Below are 19,489 nucleotides of genomic sequence, written 5' to 3' on the forward strand. Positions count from 1 at the left end.
ATTTTCTGCAGGCAGAACACCACACTGGGCTGTGTGATAGAAGGAGCATCTGGATCCATCATGTGATAAAAAGTCACTCATGGCAGGTCATGCTCTTCTAGTGGAGGTCACACCTCCTTCAGAACCTCATATAGCCTCCCTTCATAACCTTACATGACAAGCACAGCTGGTCAGCAAGAGGAGTATCTGAGCAGCAGTTCTATATGACAAGGCTGCTGGGGTGGAAACGCCTGAGTTTCGATGGGTCGGATTCATCTGATCAGATAGAAATGTCTGCACTATAGCTTGTCACCTTGGTCTCACCTTAGGGAAGTGGAAAGAAATGAGGAGTCAGAACAAGGAATATTGCAATCTCAATTTATACATCTAAAATAGGACAGATGAGTCATACCCTTAATGCACTTATTTCTCCCCACAGACTATAAAGAGAGAGAGTGTGACTAGCTCAGATGCAGATATCTACAGTTTTAAGCTGATGCTTAAAACTAGAGGAGCCAACTCCCACCCAGCAAACCTGAGCCAAGGGTTCTGGCAAACCAGGAACAGTCAGGGGAGCAAAGGAATCTGGACATCTCCATTTAAAAGTCTCCATTTAGGTGTTGGCCTATGTGTGTGGAGCATAAGCTCTCACAGCCAGTGGGAATCTTTTGCAAAGCTGTTAGTGGTAATTAGCAGGAGACTAAACTAATCATCATGATGGTTTCAATTCAGCTGCCTCACACAAAGGCATCCAGTGCCCTTTGAGGCACCTGAAGACATCCAAGACATTCAGTAAATTTATCCACTGTCCTCTGTTCAAGGGATTAAAAAATTGGACCTTAGCTAGGCAAAACATCTACCAGGGTAGATTGTCTACTGTAGTGATGCTCCAATCACAGTAAACCCTGCACACTGTCACTTACAGCAGGTGAACCATCCTCTATTTGGAGACTGGCAATGAAGTCAGGGATTGAGAAAATGCAAAGCAACCTGTATGAATAAGCTAAAACAATGTGCCTAATTTGATGAAACCTTTTTAAAATAATCACTTCAAGGTAATTAAGGGTAAAATAGCCTCAACAAAAGCTACAAAAGTAAGGAACTGCCCAGTTAACTATGCCCCATGATTGCTTTCCCTCAATCCTTTATACAAGAAATACTACTTTCTTCTTTTCCAGACTAATTTTATACATAATACCTTAATTAATATTGATTTCTACTGTGTGTTTGTCTTTGATTTATTTTCATTTTCATTACATACCTAGCAATAAACCTAGTCTGCATAATCACTATCATACTCCTTAAGATCTTTAAAGATTTCATAACAGGTTTAAATATTCCTGTCTGTAATCTTATGTCAAATTATTTTTCCTATTTATTATTTTCTGCTAACTATTAAAAATGGGTTTCTGTGAAGGCACTTATCTGTAGCCTCCAGTCACACATATATGTTCGTGGTTTAAAGAGCAGAGAAGGCCTTTTTTTTGCCCATAGCCCATCTCAGCATAAACGAGGTAAAGACTAAGGAAAGTAAAATACAGACAGTGGAAAAAAACATAAAGCATTGTATAAATGTAAAGCACGGAGCATGCACCCAACAGAAAAGGTGGGATGCACAGGACTCAGCTCTGTCAATGCCGACTCTTGCTCCCAGGAGAGCCAGAACAATGTGTGTGGTTTTGAAAATTCTGCCTTCATCCTTGGTTAGGGATTTTAACAAGGGGGGGAAAAGGCATGGGATCAGTGTTGGATTAATGATCAAATATTATTTACACTCAAATCACAGTGAAGCTGATTAGGAGAGACATGTATGGAAAATGTTCTCTTGTAGGATCTAATGGTCTCCTTTCAGTGCAGGCAGTGTTCCCACAACTGGACATCACAGAACAGATAAGTCATTCTGTGAGTTATCAGATTGAGAAAGGCTGGTTTCCTATAGTATCTGCCAGTATTATCTCAAGACTTCAGTGCCTAAAAAGGACAATTTCTAATCAAATATTTTCCTGTGGTTAGGATTTATTATAGTCTGTATCCAAGATGACTCTTTGGTGTTAACAACAGATGAATTCACACTGCAGCCATTTCCTGAGGAGACACTGAGGGAAATCTTTGTTCATTACCCACTTACATCTTTACACAAAACATTTAAAAACTCCAGATCCCTGAGACCTTCTGTCACACCTGGTTGAAAAGAACTAAAAGGTTCAAAAGTCATTAGGAGGAAATACTGCATGTAATCGTATTAGCGTTGTTCTTCAAAAACTGGGCTAGCACTGATGATAGAAGGAGCAGCCAATGCCTGAGGTAGGCACCGCTGGATAATGATCTGCAAGTGGCACCAAAAAGGCAGATTTGGGCCCGTGTAAAACTGGCTAAATGTAAGGGCCACACAGCACAGGCATCCCTGGTGTCAGTTAATAGTGGACGTGCCACAGTACAACCTGGTGTCAGCAAAGTGAGGCGTTGCTTTATCTGAACTATAAGGGCACTGGACACTGACTTCTCATCTGTTAGCAACCAGCCTATTTTGACTTAACTTAAAGTCATGATGTAGATTTGTCTAATGGGTTAAATTTGTTGCTCTTTTATTTACTCTAAAGCAAAAACTGTCTAGACTTAAAGGAGAGTAATCTTAGTTAATAGCATAAGCCATATATTCAAAGAATCCATTTTAAATTACTTATGATTCAAAACAAATGCACAGGCAAATCAATTTCCAAGATAATACAATATGGAATATGTAATAAAGGTACATAATTAACTTCCCTTGTGGATCTGACGAGATACAAAAGGAAGACAAGCTTTCAGAAGAAAACTGAGGGTACTGTGGAAGCCAGGACAGTAGTCTCAAAGAGTACTTTTAAAAAAGAGATATTATCACTAAGTATTAGACATGGTGTCAACGCATCCGCTGTAATGTATTTATGCTTTTGCAGTGCAAAGTTAAGGGATACAAAGTTTATCTTCTGCTTTCAGATGCTTCTGGTAAGATGTAGCCAAAAATCAGCACAAAAAAGGAATTGCCTACATCAAGGTCAACTATTAACTTTTCTGCTAATCCAGCTGGGGATATTTAGAAGAGATATTGAACTTTACCTAAAGAAATCACAAGTTACTAGATTAGATTTTTTTTTTTATCTATAGGAGAAGGGGAGTGATTCTGGGAAAGAAATAGGGAATGAGAATTAAAAAACAAGCTGATAGGTATATATGCAGGATACTTTGTAATAAGGCAATTAGTAATTTGCATTTTTAGACCTTCTTTTATTTCAATGTGTACTACAGACACAGTGAACTGAATATATTGCTCAATTTCCCGTTCACAGGTTGTCTGTCTGTCCTTACCATTCCGATCATAATAAATAGTGAAGGGGGAATACAGGTAGATTTGTAGCTCTTCAGATGTGCAATTAATCTTTTCTTCACTAGATGGCACCCGTCTACTCCTCTACGCCAGTACTCAGTGTCGACCATGGCAAAAAGCAACGGTTTAATTTTCATAGAAGAATACAAAGTTACAGAGGATTTACTCTTCATGTTGGATGCCTTTACTGCTTCTTTTTGTTCTGCATCATACTCCTCCTGTATTTTCAAAGGTAAAGTTTCACAATATACATCTACTTCAAGTACTTTACTTTTATATTTGTGCCAGAACTGAGTGTAGCCCAGAAATTTGCACAAAAGATGTATCCACTACACTGGATCATACTTTGAATAACAGTGGTCAAGATAAATTATAAAAATCAACATGCCTCTCTGTTTCTGAAATAAGCATAAACCTAGCACTTATGAAGATACTATGCCAAATCCTCAGCAGGTACAAATCCATTTGGCTTCACTGAAGTTGATTGATGCCAGGTGATGATCTGCATCTGCAATTTAGATGCTGTCCTGCAGAGCACAGCTTGACTTGTTTTCTTTTTCTTAAATCCAAGGCATGATAATTGGGTTAATTTGGGCATACTTCTCACTTCTTAGTCAAAACTCCCACCTGGGCATTGGACTTAAAATCCATGCACATGTCTTTGTTACAAATCAAAATAATCTTTCCACAAAGAAAAGAAAGCCGACTAAAGACTTCAGAGCTGAGAAATCAGTTGTTCAATACCACAGCAGTGGTTGCACTCCATATCATTGTAACTCTGTTGCAAGCAGGAGCAAACCACTGCTCAGGTCCAGCACTTTGCCTCTTACTGCCACTAGATGTTAGTATGGTAACGCACACATAGTTCAGCTGCACACCAGACCTTCTGTTGCTGAGTTCTTGGAAGAATTCACACTTTTGTACATAAAGAATATACAAAAAGGCATCAAAACTACATAGCTAACCTTTCAATACCAGTGCTTAATTATATCCCTAGTGATTTCATACATTAATATACCTAAAGAGTAGTGGATGTTATTATTTGGACACAGACCCAAAATGAGCTTTATTTAGATACAGACATCATGCTAAATTGGTCAGCTCCCTCTATTTTTGTAGCTACCCATCCGGAGCTATAGTGAGACGTTTTGATGAAAAGGGCAGGATAATTATATTTTCCTAGCAGGAAGCAGGAGAATGGCTGGAGGTAACATTTACATTCCACCTCATGGGTATCCCACTTGCTGCCGGTTCTGCACATCCACTCGCTGCTTCTCTCACCTTTTCCATTTCATGCTCTCCCTCTTGAGGGGATCCCTCTCCTCATCCAATTGAAAAGCTCTCCAGCTAGGAAGAGGCATGCATCCAGAAAAACATCTTGAGCACATAGCTATCATCCTCTCCACAAACCCTTTATCTCCCAATTCACATAGTTTGTACTCTCCTAACACAGCAAAATTAAAAACAAACTGTTCCTTCTCTAAGCTCGTGTGTAAAGTAAATAGTCAAATCCCTGCACTACGTGTTTTTTCTCCCTAAGTAAATCTTAGACTCTTGTTTCTTTTTACCCACAGTTAGAAGGTCAGTTCTCCCTTCAGTAGGCTGGACTGCCTCTCCCCAGCCAGGAATACGCACCCCAGGGAATAGGTGAGTGGTTGGCTCCAGTCCAATACCTCTCACTTCACTGGTGGTTTCATGGACACACTTTCATTCCACGAAGCATTTCCAGCTCCCTCCAGTGGACAAAAAACCCATCTCTTGATCCGTAATCTGTGGCAGACAGGTTGAGTGACACAGACCTGTTGGCACCACAGGGCAAGCCAAAAATTGAAAACCAGAATCTCCAGTGAAAAAAGATTGATCCTTGGGACAAATTCATGTACACATTTATATACAGAGTTAAGTGAGTAGAATGCTTGAAAATAAAGACTAACGGGAAGCAGTCCACAAAGTGTAAGGAGTAGAGTCACGTACAATCAGTGTTTAAAGTGCAGGCTAATTTGTGTGCTCTAGGATTTGATTCAGCCACCAGCACCACAAGTCACTGAGCTTCCCATCAAAACTAGAGCTGGATACACATCTCAGGGAAACCTGGAATTTCTGCTTTACCGGAAATCTTATTACATAGACATCTTTTTGTTTCAATTCAGGAAGGAATTACATTTGAAAGATTTTCATATTTAAAATGCTTGTATTTGTCTTATGTTATTTAATTACTGGAGTCTTGTAATAGTGCATAAGCTGCTAGTTTTATGGCATAATACTTAAATGAGTCATTTTCATAATCAGTAAGTGTATCTGCTACTTAAGGTTGGTTGAACTATCTATTGCTTTGTATTCAATGTTTACAGTGTCATAGCAGTCCCAGAAGGGAATAAAAAAAAAACACCAACAAAACAAAACCACAACAACAACAAAAAAACAAGTGCCAAACTCTTCCAGTATGGAGAACAAGAGAGCTCTCAAAAAAATAACTTGTTCCAACTGGAAATTAAGACATAAAAAGTAAAATATTTCAAGCATTATACCAAATGTGGTTACTGATGTGGTGCAAAATACATTAAAATAATATACAAATCAAATCCCTTTATAGGTCAGAATGAAGCTTCAGAACTCGGAAACAAAATCCTGGAAAATTCCAAAATTACACATATTGAAAAATGTTTACTTCAAAACTTCTTTGTCCATTCTGAACCTTCATTGTATTTTACAATAAAAATAGTTTCCATTTCATCTTATTTCAATTTTCATCAAAAAAGGTAACAAAAAACTCCAACCAGCTGCTACTTTGTAATGTATATTTGAACTGGCATTTCCTGAGCTTATGAAAAAAGAAGCACTCTATTTTACTTATATGACTAAGAATGCTCTATATCCCATGTATAAATATTAATTTCTAAAGTTCTGTTCTGTGACTTAAGACAGTTTAAAACTCACAGACAAGGAGAAGTTCTGCTCCTAACCTGCAACCTGTCACAAAACCGTATTTCCAGGTATAATCACGTCAGCTTATCAGGGCACAGCAAGCACAGCTGGTCCATGAGGAGCAGGATAACAAGGCAGGTGGGAGCAACACCTTCCATCAGGGAGCCAGGATACAGTGGCAAATCCAGGTGACGATCAGGGTGAGACATCATCCAGAGATGATCTGGGAAGTCCATGGCAACATAGGGCTCTCACCAGCAAAGGAGCCAGCTAAATGCTTCACCTTTGCCAAGTCAGGACCTAGAAGACGAATGCACATTGGACCCTGACATTAGTCATACAACACCACAGCCTTAGCACCTAAGGGTGGGGAACTTACTTGAATGAAATACACATTTTATACTAAGAAATCATTCAAGAGCATGAATGGGTGACTAGATATTAAAAAAAAAAAGATTTTTGCTTTCTTAAAAATGCACAAATATGTATTTTAATTAAGAATAAAATAAATAAGAGCTATGGGGAAATACTTACGAGGAAAAATCATCTATCAAAAGATAAGCATAGGAGAACAGTCTGGGAAATCTCAGTGCATGCTTGCCAGACAGACATGTTCCAAAGGCTTCCACAGAGTCACACAAAATGAGTAATGATATTATGATGCAGGTTTTAATGCACATAGAAAATATCCCAAATAAAACTAACTTATAATTTCATTTTTTCTAAAACTGTAGCTCCAGATTCCACTGACAGTAATAGAAATCTTACCATGCACATCAGCAAGCTTCATGAAGACTGAGCACTACATGCAACATTGATTTCTGCCTCCAGCAAGGGCCCACCTATGGGGGTCAGCAACTGGAGTGTGAAAGAAATTATGAAGGGCTCATATATTTCCAATCCTTCCATCATTTCTTGCCCAGTTCCTTGCAGGAATAAATATCAGATGTGCAGTCTTTGCTTCTTGCAGGACAGCTAGAGACTTTACACATTGGCCTTGTTCCCCTTGTCCAAATGGTGAAATAAGGTCTGTTGCAGTCAATGTACAAGGCTCTGACAATACAGCTAACTTCTTTTCTCTCTCGTATATCAAGAGCTGCAAAAATATATCCTGAAGAACATGAAAACTGGGGGAAATAAACATTTTTTCAATTGCCTTTATTTTTCATTTTAAATTTTAATAGAAATTGAGACTGCTTAAAAGCTATACATATCAAGGCAATCGTTATAAACATGATGTGTCTTCCAGCTAAAATAGGAGCATTTGGTATCTGAAAAAGCTTCCCACCTCCTCAAAAGGCCTCTTTTCATGTTTCTGAGGAAATTGAACATTACAACAGAGAGTTTCAAAACCTGGGTGAAAAATAAACAGTTAACAACTTAAGCACATGCATAATGAAGGAGCTCCAGATATCCATACCTCAGGTTTGGACTGTTTTAATATAGCTACGATGATTCAATATTGAAGATTTAAATGGTTTCTGAGGATTTCTATAGCAGGCAGGAAACAATCATGATATTCAAAAGGCATTGTTCTAAACAAACAAATTGCTCCAGTAGAATTGTTAGCTCACTGCAAATTCTGTAAAAAGTCTTTGAATATTCGTGTAGAACCATATTCACATTATTTAATAGATTTCAATATACAGTTGGAAGAAAGCCTAACATACAGGAATCATACCTACCTTTATTAGAAAGAAAGTAAAGCAATCAAAGGACCATTAATTTCTTAGAGTGATTGTTCTGGAGCTGGGCTGATACGCAAATACTATAGGAAATTGCTACTGATCTTCAAAATTAATAGCTAACATATATATGTGTGTGCGTGTGTGTGTGTGTGTGTGTGTGTGTAATGGACTCAAATTCACAGAGTAAGTATAGCAAGCAAAATAGTTCATTTTCTTACGTATATAATAATAGAATAGCATCATATCAAATATTTTCAGACTCTGTGGATATGAAGAGAATTGTGCGGTCATTCATTGTTTATATACCACGGCACTGTACAGTTGATATAAGTTGGCCTTGCCTTGCTGTAGGGAAGCCTCTGGGACCACATCTCACATTCACTGTGGATATCCTGTAGACCAATCTCACATAATGATCAGATACGTATTTTGAGTACTATGTTATACAAAGGACCATTTCTCCTTAAAAATCATCTTAAACATTGTGAAAGGTTTTCCTGACAAAACATAGTCAGAGATTCTGCAGTCATCTTTCTATGCCTAACAAGAAGGTAAGATGTCATGAACTAGTTCCTAGAAACATCCAAAGTAATTAATCATTTCCTTTGTGAAATTATGTTGTCTTTTTTTTTTAAATATACATCACATTTTTCATCACATGCAATTGTAAACTAAGTACATAAATTATCTGTGCAAAATTACTTATTACTGCTATATAAATAATCAGGAAAATGTTGGAAAATTTTGCTGCTTTTCAAGGTTTCACACTTACAATGTGAATAAACGTTAAGACTATTTTTCTACTACTACCTAAACTGTTTTTTATGAGATTCATTGTCTATTTATGAAGTCTGCCCTAAATTGTGAAGGGCTGGTATTTTGTTCATTTTGTAAGAAGATACACCGAGATCATTTTATATAAATTTGAAAAGTATTTACTTTAAGAAATTATCTGGGGCCTGAAATAGTTCATGCACTGAATCATTCTCTAACTAAAGAATGCAGAAAATCAAAATCTTACTTTTCCCTTTAGCCAACCATAAAACACCCATCTGGCTGGTATTCCTCTTTCATTACTAAATTATAAGAACTTTGCCCCCCCTCAGCACTAAAACTCAGTTTAAGTACCTCCTTGTCATACATCTATGAACAGTTTAATACAGCAACATTACAAAATTGGTAGGACTCCTGATTTGTTGGTTTGCTTTGCTTATTTAAAAAAAATAAATGTAACACCGTCACATCCAAAAAACTTAGAGCAATATTTGTACTTACTAACTGGAGTATACAAAATAAATGCCTTGTTGCTGAAATATCTCTGTAGCATTACAAGCAATTAACAATTATAACTACAAATTTTGCTAAGATAAAAGAATATCAGGAATTTACTTCTCCAGAAATGATCCTAACAACCAGAGGCCAAATCCTGCCTTCCTTTACCATCATGCAATTGCACTGGTTAACTGTTATGAAGGTAGAATTTAGCCCCAAACCACATTTTTATCTAAATACATGTATTTTCCTACAGAAAAAAGATGTCTTATCACTGCTCTTCCCTTCTGAAGGGTAAATACTGATATTTGAAATACCTAAATTGTATTTACAACTGTACACCACCGATGTCACATACTTGCAAAGTATCACTTGTACTCTATGAACATGGGGTAACTTGTACAATCGGCTTAAAAACTTTTCTTAAAATAAAGAAAGAGAAGACAAGCTTAGACATTTTCTTTGTCAAATTCACACACAAAATACATGGTAATATGACACGCAACATCATTCCACCCTCCAGACGCCACCATCTCCACACAGTCCTCCTCGTCATAAGCATTGTTGGGCTCCCCACTGCGCCATTTGTTGAAGGTCTGCATGGGTGATCGGTCAGAATAGACAAAATTTCCCTCTTTCTCCAGGTCGTTAATCCCAATGAACACTCTGGTGAGCCCGGCTTGGTTGATGTACGAGGCAATCAGATTGTTGGCAGTCTCATCTTTGGGCATGCTCAGCGTCCCTCCTCTTCCATGGCAGTAGAGCTGAGCTTCCTTGTATCTTTTCTCTTCCTTCACCAGCAGATAGATCTTATTATCTGTCTCACGCACACCAGCAACAGCTGCGGGGGAGGGCAGTGCTGAAAAGTGAGCACTCGCATTTCTATAAACCAACTTACTGTACACCCCAAAATAGCTTCTCAAATCAGATGCGGGATGGTGATGCCCTCTATGAGCAACTCCGCTGGTAAAACACGTGATGAGAAAGGAAAATACCTATATAAAATTAACCTACCATTTTTTATGAATTTTAGTTCCGTTGTCAGCTGGGCCACTTGGATATCCATTTCACCAATAGCCTTCCTTAGCTGGCTGCACTCACAGGGGATGCCTGTGAAACGATACAGATACATCAAAATCAAAAAGCTGTCTGATTTCAATAATTATATAAACAATTTTATGAACAGGCTCAGGCTGTCAGCCCTGGAGAGAGCAGTCTCACAAATAACAGTCAGAAACTGATAGGCTTTGCTACCCTGCACCATCATATGCTTTTCATGGGTGTCTGAGCCTATGCAGAACAGCTCAGTCCACTTCTCATGAAGCTTCAGCTCTGCATGGTTAGTACTAACCTAAACACCAACAGATATTCCCCGCAGAAGAAATACGGGGTTTTTTAAAAACAACTTCTGTCAAAATTTCCCATTTTGAGTAAAATTATTCTGTTTAGTCTTCTCCAAAGAGCACTTTTTACACAGCACATTGTTCGCCTGTTCCTCATGAGGAACATAACACAGCAGATCCAAAAGCCTGATGTTCCAAACATGTAATGCACATAATTACCTGCAAAATGTAGTTCTGTACTTCTGAAAGTACAGAATTTACTGTACTCCTTTCAATAAAATGAGACAACAGAAAACCATCTATTAACCCAAACTGGTATCAGTTTGATTAAGATAATCTGAATGAGAATACTAAAAGGATAATTGTTACACCTATGAGTTCAAATCTCAAAAAATGAATCAATTACAGTTTCCAGTTCTGTGTCTAATTATTCAGATCTGCATTTCACTACCCAATTACTCAGCTTAGGTGTCCAAGTCAGTTTAAGCACAGGGTACTTACACTGTAAAACTGTGCTTGATGACAGATATATGGTATTCTGACTCAAGAATTAAAGCAGCAAATTATGTTGTCATGAGAAAACTAATTGGTGTACCTTTAATGCACCCTGCTAGGAAGTGACAAATCAGGCAAAGTCTGAATCTGCCACTTTTATAAGGCTTACAATTCTTATTCCAGGCTTTCACCTTTGGTGGATCTGTACTCCTGGTAATCTCCTGCTTCTACAACAATAATCCATGGAGGGGCAGGAGCTTCTAGCTTGCTCCTTTGTGATGGCTGGAAGCCAGCGAGGGGTAGGCAGAGATGTCCCTTTGCACTGTGATGAGTGATACAGACAGTTGCACTTCAGTTCCCGCTAGTCTCCTGGAGTGGTCAAACCTCTGAGGAGCTCTGAGACATTATTTTGACAAATATACTACAAGTCCAGCAACTCTGGCAGCTTTAATAATTTTAAGTAATTTGAAAATATAACAGTGAAATATTACAGTGCCTATACAAATATTTAATTGTTTACTATTTCTTCTAGTATGTAAACAGACATGTACTTCTGGTGATGATCCATACATCTTATAAAATCCTTCACATGCGCAAGGTGTGTCATGGTTTACCTGGGTCACCATTAGGACCTGGTGGTCCTATGTCACCATTATCTCCTTTTTCACCTAAAAACATGAAAAATAATATAAATTTATGGCAGCTTTTTTGGCTTACAGTTCATTTAGCACTTGTATATTTTTTCTCCAATAACAATCAAGTGTGGAAAGCAGAAATATGCCCAAGCAAAAATAAAGATTCTGTGTCCCAGTTGTTCCACAACAAAGGCCAGCCAAAGCTATGAAACTTGAACACAAATAATATGTACCAATATCCATCATATGAACTTCACAGAACCAACAGATTCATATGCTGTAGAAGGGAAACGGCTGGATATGCTATGCTGAAGCCTAAATCTAGATTCATAACCTAGACGTTTAAGTAAACATTGGTCCAAATGACTTAAACAAAATCACATAGGAAACCTATGGGGTAGGCAAGATTAGAATTCAAGTCTTCTGGCTCTTGAAAGTCTGCCAAAACATAGTGCATCTCCTCAACTGCTTCTCTTAACACTCCACACTTGTGTGACGGTGTACAAAGACCTTTATTTAGCTTTAAACCAGGATTCTCACCCTGCTTTTAGAATAAATATACTTCTGTCAGAGTGAAAGGCAACTGGTTGAGAGAACTCAGCCATCTGGCAGACTAGTGCGAGAAACTCCCTGTTATGGTAAACTCTTGAGACTTGTTAACCATTTTTCAAGCCACTAAACTTTCCCCAAACATAAATGACAACAGATTTTTCATCTGAAACACAAATGGAGAAAAAATTGAACTAAGCATACCTTTTGAACCAATAGGACCAATTTTTCCATGTCGTCCTATGCTGCCTTTCTGTCCTTTGTCCCCCATGTCTCCTATATGTAACAAAAAGACCAAAGACACAAGGTAGCAACATAGTCTGATCTATTCAGATTCCAGCATGTTTGCAATATCAGTTTTTATAACGAGAAAAACCACATTACATCCCCAATATTCATTGACCTCCAGAGGTCCAGCTCACCACTTCTGAAGAACTTACATACAACCTAGACAGTGATTCAATCTTTGAAAAGCAATTGACATTAACAAGGCATGCAGGTGTAAATGAAAACTGAGAGCCACTGGAAAAGCTTTTGCAAACTTCTCTCAGATTATTATGCCAGAATTATGTTGAAAATGAGGAGGAATTCCATTCACACTTGGATCACTAAAATCATCATGCAGTTAAGAAGACATAAAGGATCCAAGTACAACTGATGGTTTCACCTACTACTGTAGCTCCACTGTAACTGAGGGCTGAATTTGGGCTTAATGGCTTATTTATAAAATATAAACACTGTGAAAGCAGTCACATGCTAATTCTTTGCTCTTGCATTTGAAGATTACATCAATACAAATGAAAATTAATTGAAATCTTACATAGACATACACATATATATAGACACATGCACATGTTCATACAAAGTTTGACTCAAACCAGCCGTGTTGAATGTTACTAATTTTAAAGACAGTTCTATAGAATACTTCAAAGTGCAGCTGCAGCAAAGGAACTGCTAAAAATAATTTTCCTTAGTTGTGTTTTTACAAACGAAAGGTACCTGTCCACCTCTTTAGGTCAATTCACATTGTCAACAAATCTGGATGAACCAGCCACTGTCACATCTCTGTGTCTGTCTATAAGGTATCCCCAGAAATCTAATGTCAGACAGCTTGATTAATTTACTTTGCCTGACTGACCTCTTTTTTATTAGTTGTACTTTGCTGTGTGACATAAAGTGAATATTAGAATCATTTCAAGGGAAACAGAATTGGCCCTGGAACAGGCAGTTTCTTTGCCACCACTGTCTCCACTGTTACTAATAATATGTGTCCCACAGCCCAAGTATTGATGACATTGATCTGAGCCCCTCCAGAGCTCAAATAATATAACAGATGAAACATGCTTGTCACGTCATACAGCTTTTCTGAATGGCATTTCTCAAACATTATGAAAATAATTATCTTAATGGTGTGAATCTGAGAGAAGAAATATAGCCTGCAATAGCAAACCCAATTCAACCCCATATCTACAATGCTTATCTACAAGTTTAGGGGATCAGCAGTCGACAGAAATGTATAAGCACTAGTCACCTAATAAAGTACAGTGGGCTTGCACAGGACTGGTTTTGGCTTAAACCTGGCCATTTATAGTCAATAAATAATAGAATCAGAATGGTCTAGGTTGGAAGGGACCTTAAAGATCATCCAGTCCAACCAACCTGCCATGGGCAGGGACACCTCCCACCAGACCAGGTTGCCCAAAGGTCTGTCCAACCTGGCCTTGAACACTTCTAGGGAGGGGGAAACCTGTTCCAGTGTCTCACCATCCTTTCAGTAAAGAATTTCTTCCTAATATCTAGTCTAAATTTACCCTCTTCCAGTTTAAAACCATTCCCCTTCATTCTATCGCTACCTGCCCTTGTAAAAAGTTCCTTCCCGGCTTTTCTTAGGACCCCTTCAGAAACTGGAAGTAATCTCTTTATAGAGATTGCTATTTCTAAATAACACTTTGGTACTGGCATTGGCTTAGAGAGGATTCCCTGATTTGTTTTAGGTAGACTTTCTGAGACCTATGAAATGAGACCTGGCATTTTGTTCCACATGGTATGTAATGAGCATGGCAGAAAACTGTCACAACTCACTCCCAGTTGTGGATCTACAATAACTAAAGATCTGTTGTCTTCAGTTGTTACTGAAAGTGGACAGACAGTCATATATTTCCTCTATATATTTTTTATAAAAGTTGAATAATTTTATGACTGATTTAATCATTACCTTTAACTTAAAAGAATAATCAATGACAAGTTTCAGAACATAAATTGATCACCATTGGGCTAAAAGATATCCTCTGTACTACTCCATGAAGTCTCAAGCAACTGTCACTTGACAGCATGAGTCAAGAAGTAATAATTTCCTCTGAACTGAGAGAAGCCAAATGTTCATTTGTTGGTCTAATTAGTTACTGGCAAGTATCACAATCAATTATTCTTGTCTGTTTCCAACAAGGATCAGATTCAATCACTACTGGACATGGATTCAATTAGGAAATTTTATCAGATTTACTACCAAAAATATTTTTCTCTTATGCAATATATTCCTATTGGAAGAATGGACGTAATCCACTCAGCCAGATGAAGATCTACTTTATGGAATAAAGCTTCACTTTCAGAGTAGATTCATGGCTTGCCTTAAAGATGCAATCTATCAGGCTGTGCAGGTTATAAAGGTACTGATGCTACCATTGTATACTTATCCAACATAGATAGTATATTAAGAGGGTACTTCCTTGAAAATCTCTAAGTATCCGCTTGTAATGAATTTATCCGGTTACTCTGAAAGTGATCTATCTTGCTTTGGATATTTATGAATTGGGATTACTATAACAGATTGTCAGATGCTTGAATGCTTTCTGATGTATAACAACTCTTCTGAGGCTGCTACATCTGAAATTAAATAAACATATAGATATAATGCATAAATAAAATATATGAAATCACTATATATCTCATAAATACTACCCAGAAAATGAACTACTTCTCAGTAACAGCCAGTAAAAGCTACATGAGCTGCTCAGAAGTAAAAGTGTGTTATCTCAAACAATGAAGACATACATTAAGTCTCCTGTGCTCATTAAAAGAACTGTTTGGATTTTTTTTTTCTTACAGTGACTAACCCCTGCTTCTGCTCCAGGGCCTTGCTTATTCTGCTTCTTCTGCAGAATAAATCACAAAGCTTCAAGAGAAACCCATCTGCCTTGAGGGTTTCAAAAGTTTTAATACCTTTTGTAAAGTTCTTTTTAGTGGCCCTATGATTGCCAAAAATGCAGTCTGAAGAGCCTTATTGAAATCAGGAAGTGAGAGCTGGAAAGAAATGAGGACAATGAAAGAAATTAAGTCTCCATAGACCAAAAGTAGGAAATCTAACTGAAAGTTTGAATGGAGAATATGAAGCAAGTAATCTATCATGTTTCAGTTGAAGGTGATATACACTGGAAACAATTCTAGAAGACGTGAAGGATTTTGGAAAGAACTGAAGAGAAGGAAACTCTTCTTGGTGGCCTTTTCAGGCCCACAAACAAGAGAAGACATAAAATGCAAGAGATTAATGGTGGGCTGCACAACCAGTGAATAAATGAGGGCTTTGACTTTGTGCAACACTATAAATGGAAGTCTTCATAAAGTATGGCCGACCTCTTCAGAGAGGATTAATTGGAACAGAAAAGAAGGTATAATACCACTTAAATAGAAATAGGTGTCAAAAAGACAAATCGAGTAGAAACAAAAATTCACCATGTCACAGACAAACAGAATTGAATTGTGTCAAATAAAAGAAGAGAACAGAAGTTTAGTTCCCAAAATTAAGGGTTGGAAGACAAATCAGACAGAAATTCTTCATGATGGGACATAGCAGACATCACAGACATCTACCTAACAACAAAAGCATAAATGTAGCAAAACAGACCAAAAGCTTTTTTACTTCAGTGCCATTTTCAACAGCAATCGGCAGAGGATACTTAAAAAAAAGAATGTAAGATATAGACCAAGCTTACAAAGTCTTTCCCACAGTGTACCTCCTTAGTCCTACAGCAGTCAGTATTCCCAGTGCAAATATTTAGCCTGATGTGAATAAGTAGTATTTTTAAAGGATATAATGATATTATGGTATGGTGGTAATCAACATTCAGGACACTTACCTTTTTAGAACTATTGGCAACTGGAAATCAGATAATCCTGAATATGACAACAGACAGGATGGATTGATGAGTGGAGGGCAGTGGATGTGGTCTACCTTGACTTCAGCAAGGCTTTCAACACCATCTCCCATAACATCCTCACAGCCAGACTTAAGAAGTGTGGATTGAAGGACTGGATAGTGAGGTGGACTGGGAACTGGCTGAAGGGCAGAACTCAGGGAGCTGTAGTCAGTGGGGCAGAGTCTAGCTGGAGAGCCATGTTTAGTGGTGTTCCTCAGGGGTTGGTACTGGGTCCAGCTCTGTTCAATATATTCATCAATGACCTGGACGATGGGACAGAGTGAACTCTCAGCAAACAGGCTGATGATACAAAGCTGAGAGGAATGCCTGACATACCAGAAGGCTGTGCTGCCATTCAGTGTGACCTGGACAGGCTGGAAAGTTGGGTGGGGAGAAACTTAATGAAATTCAACAAGGGCAAGTGTAGGGTTTAGCATCTGGGGAAGAACAACTCCATGTATCAGTACAGGATGAGAGCTGACCTGCTGGAGAGCAGCTCAGGGGCAAAGGACCTGGAAGTTCCGGTGGACAGCAGGATGACCATGAGCCAGCAATGTGCCCTTGCAGCCAAGAAGGCCAATGGCATCCTGAGGTGCATCAGTAGGTCAAGAGAGGTTCTCCCACTCTACTCTGCCCTGGTGAGGCCACATCTGGAATACTGCATCCAATTCTGGGCTCCGCAGTTCAAGACAGACACTGAACTACTGGTGAGAGTCCAGTATAGAGCCACTAAGATGATTAGGTTGACAGAAGCATCTCCCATATGAGGAAAGACAGAGAGACCTGGGTCTGTTTAGCCTGGAAAAGAGGAGACTGAGGGGGGATCTCATCAATCATAGAACCATTAAGGTTGGAAGAGATCTTTAAGATCAAGTCCAACTGTCAACCTCACACCACCATGCCCACTAAACCATGTCCTGGAGTGCCATATCCACATGTTTCTTGAACACCTCCAGGGATGGTGACTGCACCACCTCCCTGGGCAGCCTGTTCCAGTGCCTGACTACTCTTTCAGTAAAGAAATTTTTCCTAATATCCAGTCTAAACCTCCTCTGGTGCAACTTGAATAATGCTTATAAATATCTAAAGTGTGGGTGTCAGGTACATGGGACCAGACTCTTCTCAGTTGTGCTCAGCAATAGGACAAGGGGCAAAGGTCACAAACTAGTGCACAGGAAGTTCAACTTAAACATAAGGAAAAACTTCTATACCATGGGGGTACCAGAGCACTGGAACAGACTGCCCAGAGAGGCTGTGGAGTCTCCTTCTCTGCAAATATTCAAATCCCACCTGGACGTGCTCCTATGTGATCTCCTCTAGGTGATCCTGCTCTAACAGGGGGGTTGGACTGGATGACCTTCAGAGGCCCCTTCCAACCCCTACCATTCTGTGATTCTGTAACCCCAGCCACTATCTGCAGTCCATTGCAGATGGAGCTGTTGAATTAGTCCCCCAGAATTTTCAGTGAGTGTCTCCTAGTTCAGGTATGATGGACTCTGGCAAACAAAAAGTCACCTCACTCACTGCTTTTATGATTCTGTAACCTTGATCATATCCTCCTCAGACTCCCCTATACAGACAGAAGAGTATCAAATCTTCCAACTTCTCCTTATGAGGCAGCTCCTCCACCTTCTTCATATTTCTCGGGCCTCTCATTAAACTCCCATGTCCTTCTTGAGAGACAGGCCAGAACCAAACTCATGTCAGGCTTTGATACAGAGCAAAATCAGCTGAAAAAGGAGCTTCCTGTTTTGTCAGTGGTATCTCTACTGATGATGGGCAGCATTTTGTTGGCTTTGGGGCTGCTGCTAGTGATTTCAGAGCAGTACTTGAGTTTTAAGTGACAGTTCTGTATTTTGGCATCAAGTAAGTATGGATGAAATTATGTATCCCTAATGTCCCTAGGCAATACATTTATTTACATTGAAGCCCATCTGCCATCTTTTTGTCCACTCAGTTTAGCACAGACTTTCTCAAAATCTTTTTTGAGTTCAGGTAGAACTGAAAGACTGTTTTGAACCAGATACCCACTTCGTGAATCCACAACTGTCAATGTCAGGACTTTTATATGGAAACCTGCCTGCAGCACTCCTTAGTGAGCAATAAATTAATGTAAAAGTTGACTCAGAAATTTAAAGGATTGATTGATTACATATTAATGAGCAATCAGTAACACTAAAATATAAATTAAGATATTATTACCTCTCTTTAGAATTTGATTATACAAATGACTGAGCACTCTGGCTCTAATCCAGTTAAATTAATGAGTCTTCTCTCATACTTAAGAGGCTATGCCTGTACTAGTAAACTAAATGGCTGGGACTGTTCCTTGGCAGTGGGAACCAGGTGGCTGAGAATGGTGCACTTCATGATATTAAATTCTCTTACTCTTCAAACTAGGATAATCACTTGCAAGCTGTTCATTGTGTTAGCTCCCAAAATGTGCCCAAGAATTGTCTGGGAAAGCGTTAGCTGGCACAAGCTGAAGCCACACCAGGGACTGTGCAAACACTGCAAAGGTAGAGAGAGACAGTTGAGTTCCATGCCCAAGAACAGTATTTGCTTCACACGCCAGTATAAATTAAGAGGCATAAAGGCTGAAATTAAAATAGTAAAATAAAACTTTTTCAGTCATTATGGCTCCAAGAAAAATCATCAAATCATAGAATGCTTTGGTTTGGAAGGGACCTTTAAAGGTCATCTAGTCCAACCCCCCTGCAATGAGCAGGGAAATCTTCAACTAGATCTGGTTGTTTAAAGCCCCCTTTGCAACATAAAATGTCTTGAAGAACATATTTTTAATGTGCTGTGCCTTTGATTATACATTCCAACACTGAATTCACCCTCTCCTCCTTATTTTGATTGCCATAAGCAGAATACATGCTACTCTGGAAATATTCATGGTATTGTATTTTTATTGAAACACCTCTGTGGAATTTTTACACATGGAAGTTTCAGCTTCACAGATAGGATCTTGACTTAGTTCTCTTGACAGAGTTCACTCCCAACATGGAAGTATGCAATACAGCAATCACTGCAAGTAGGG

The 19,489-nt window shown here is 38.7% G+C and overlaps 1 protein-coding gene across 4 annotated transcripts in view; it reads right to left on the reverse strand.

Moving 5' to 3' along the window:
• Positions 1–9,639: 9,639 nt before the first annotated feature.
• COLEC11 (collectin sub-family member 11) overlaps positions 9,640–19,489 on the reverse strand; it is a 16,479-nt gene continuing 6,629 nt past the window's right edge. For 2 of the 4 annotated variants that reach the window (XM_010189885.1, XM_010189883.1), the window contains 3 exons: positions 11,681–11,734; positions 10,243–10,338; positions 9,678–10,069 (listed from right to left, as the gene is read on the reverse strand). In XM_010189885.1, coding sequence (XP_010188187.1) covers positions 9,678–10,069; positions 10,243–10,338; positions 11,681–11,734 — 542 coding nt within the window. Of the gene's footprint in view, positions 10,070–10,242; positions 10,339–11,680; positions 11,735–12,454; positions 12,527–19,489 lie in introns of all 4 variants that reach the window. The other 2 variants (XM_010189881.1, XM_010189882.1) reach the window with 2 other exon arrangements.

Source organism: Mesitornis unicolor, unplaced genomic scaffold (assembly GCF_000695765.1).
Source record: "Mesitornis unicolor isolate BGI_N332 unplaced genomic scaffold, ASM69576v1 scaffold1248, whole genome shotgun sequence".
NCBI lineage: Eukaryota > Metazoa > Chordata > Aves > Mesitornithiformes > Mesitornithidae > Mesitornis > Mesitornis unicolor.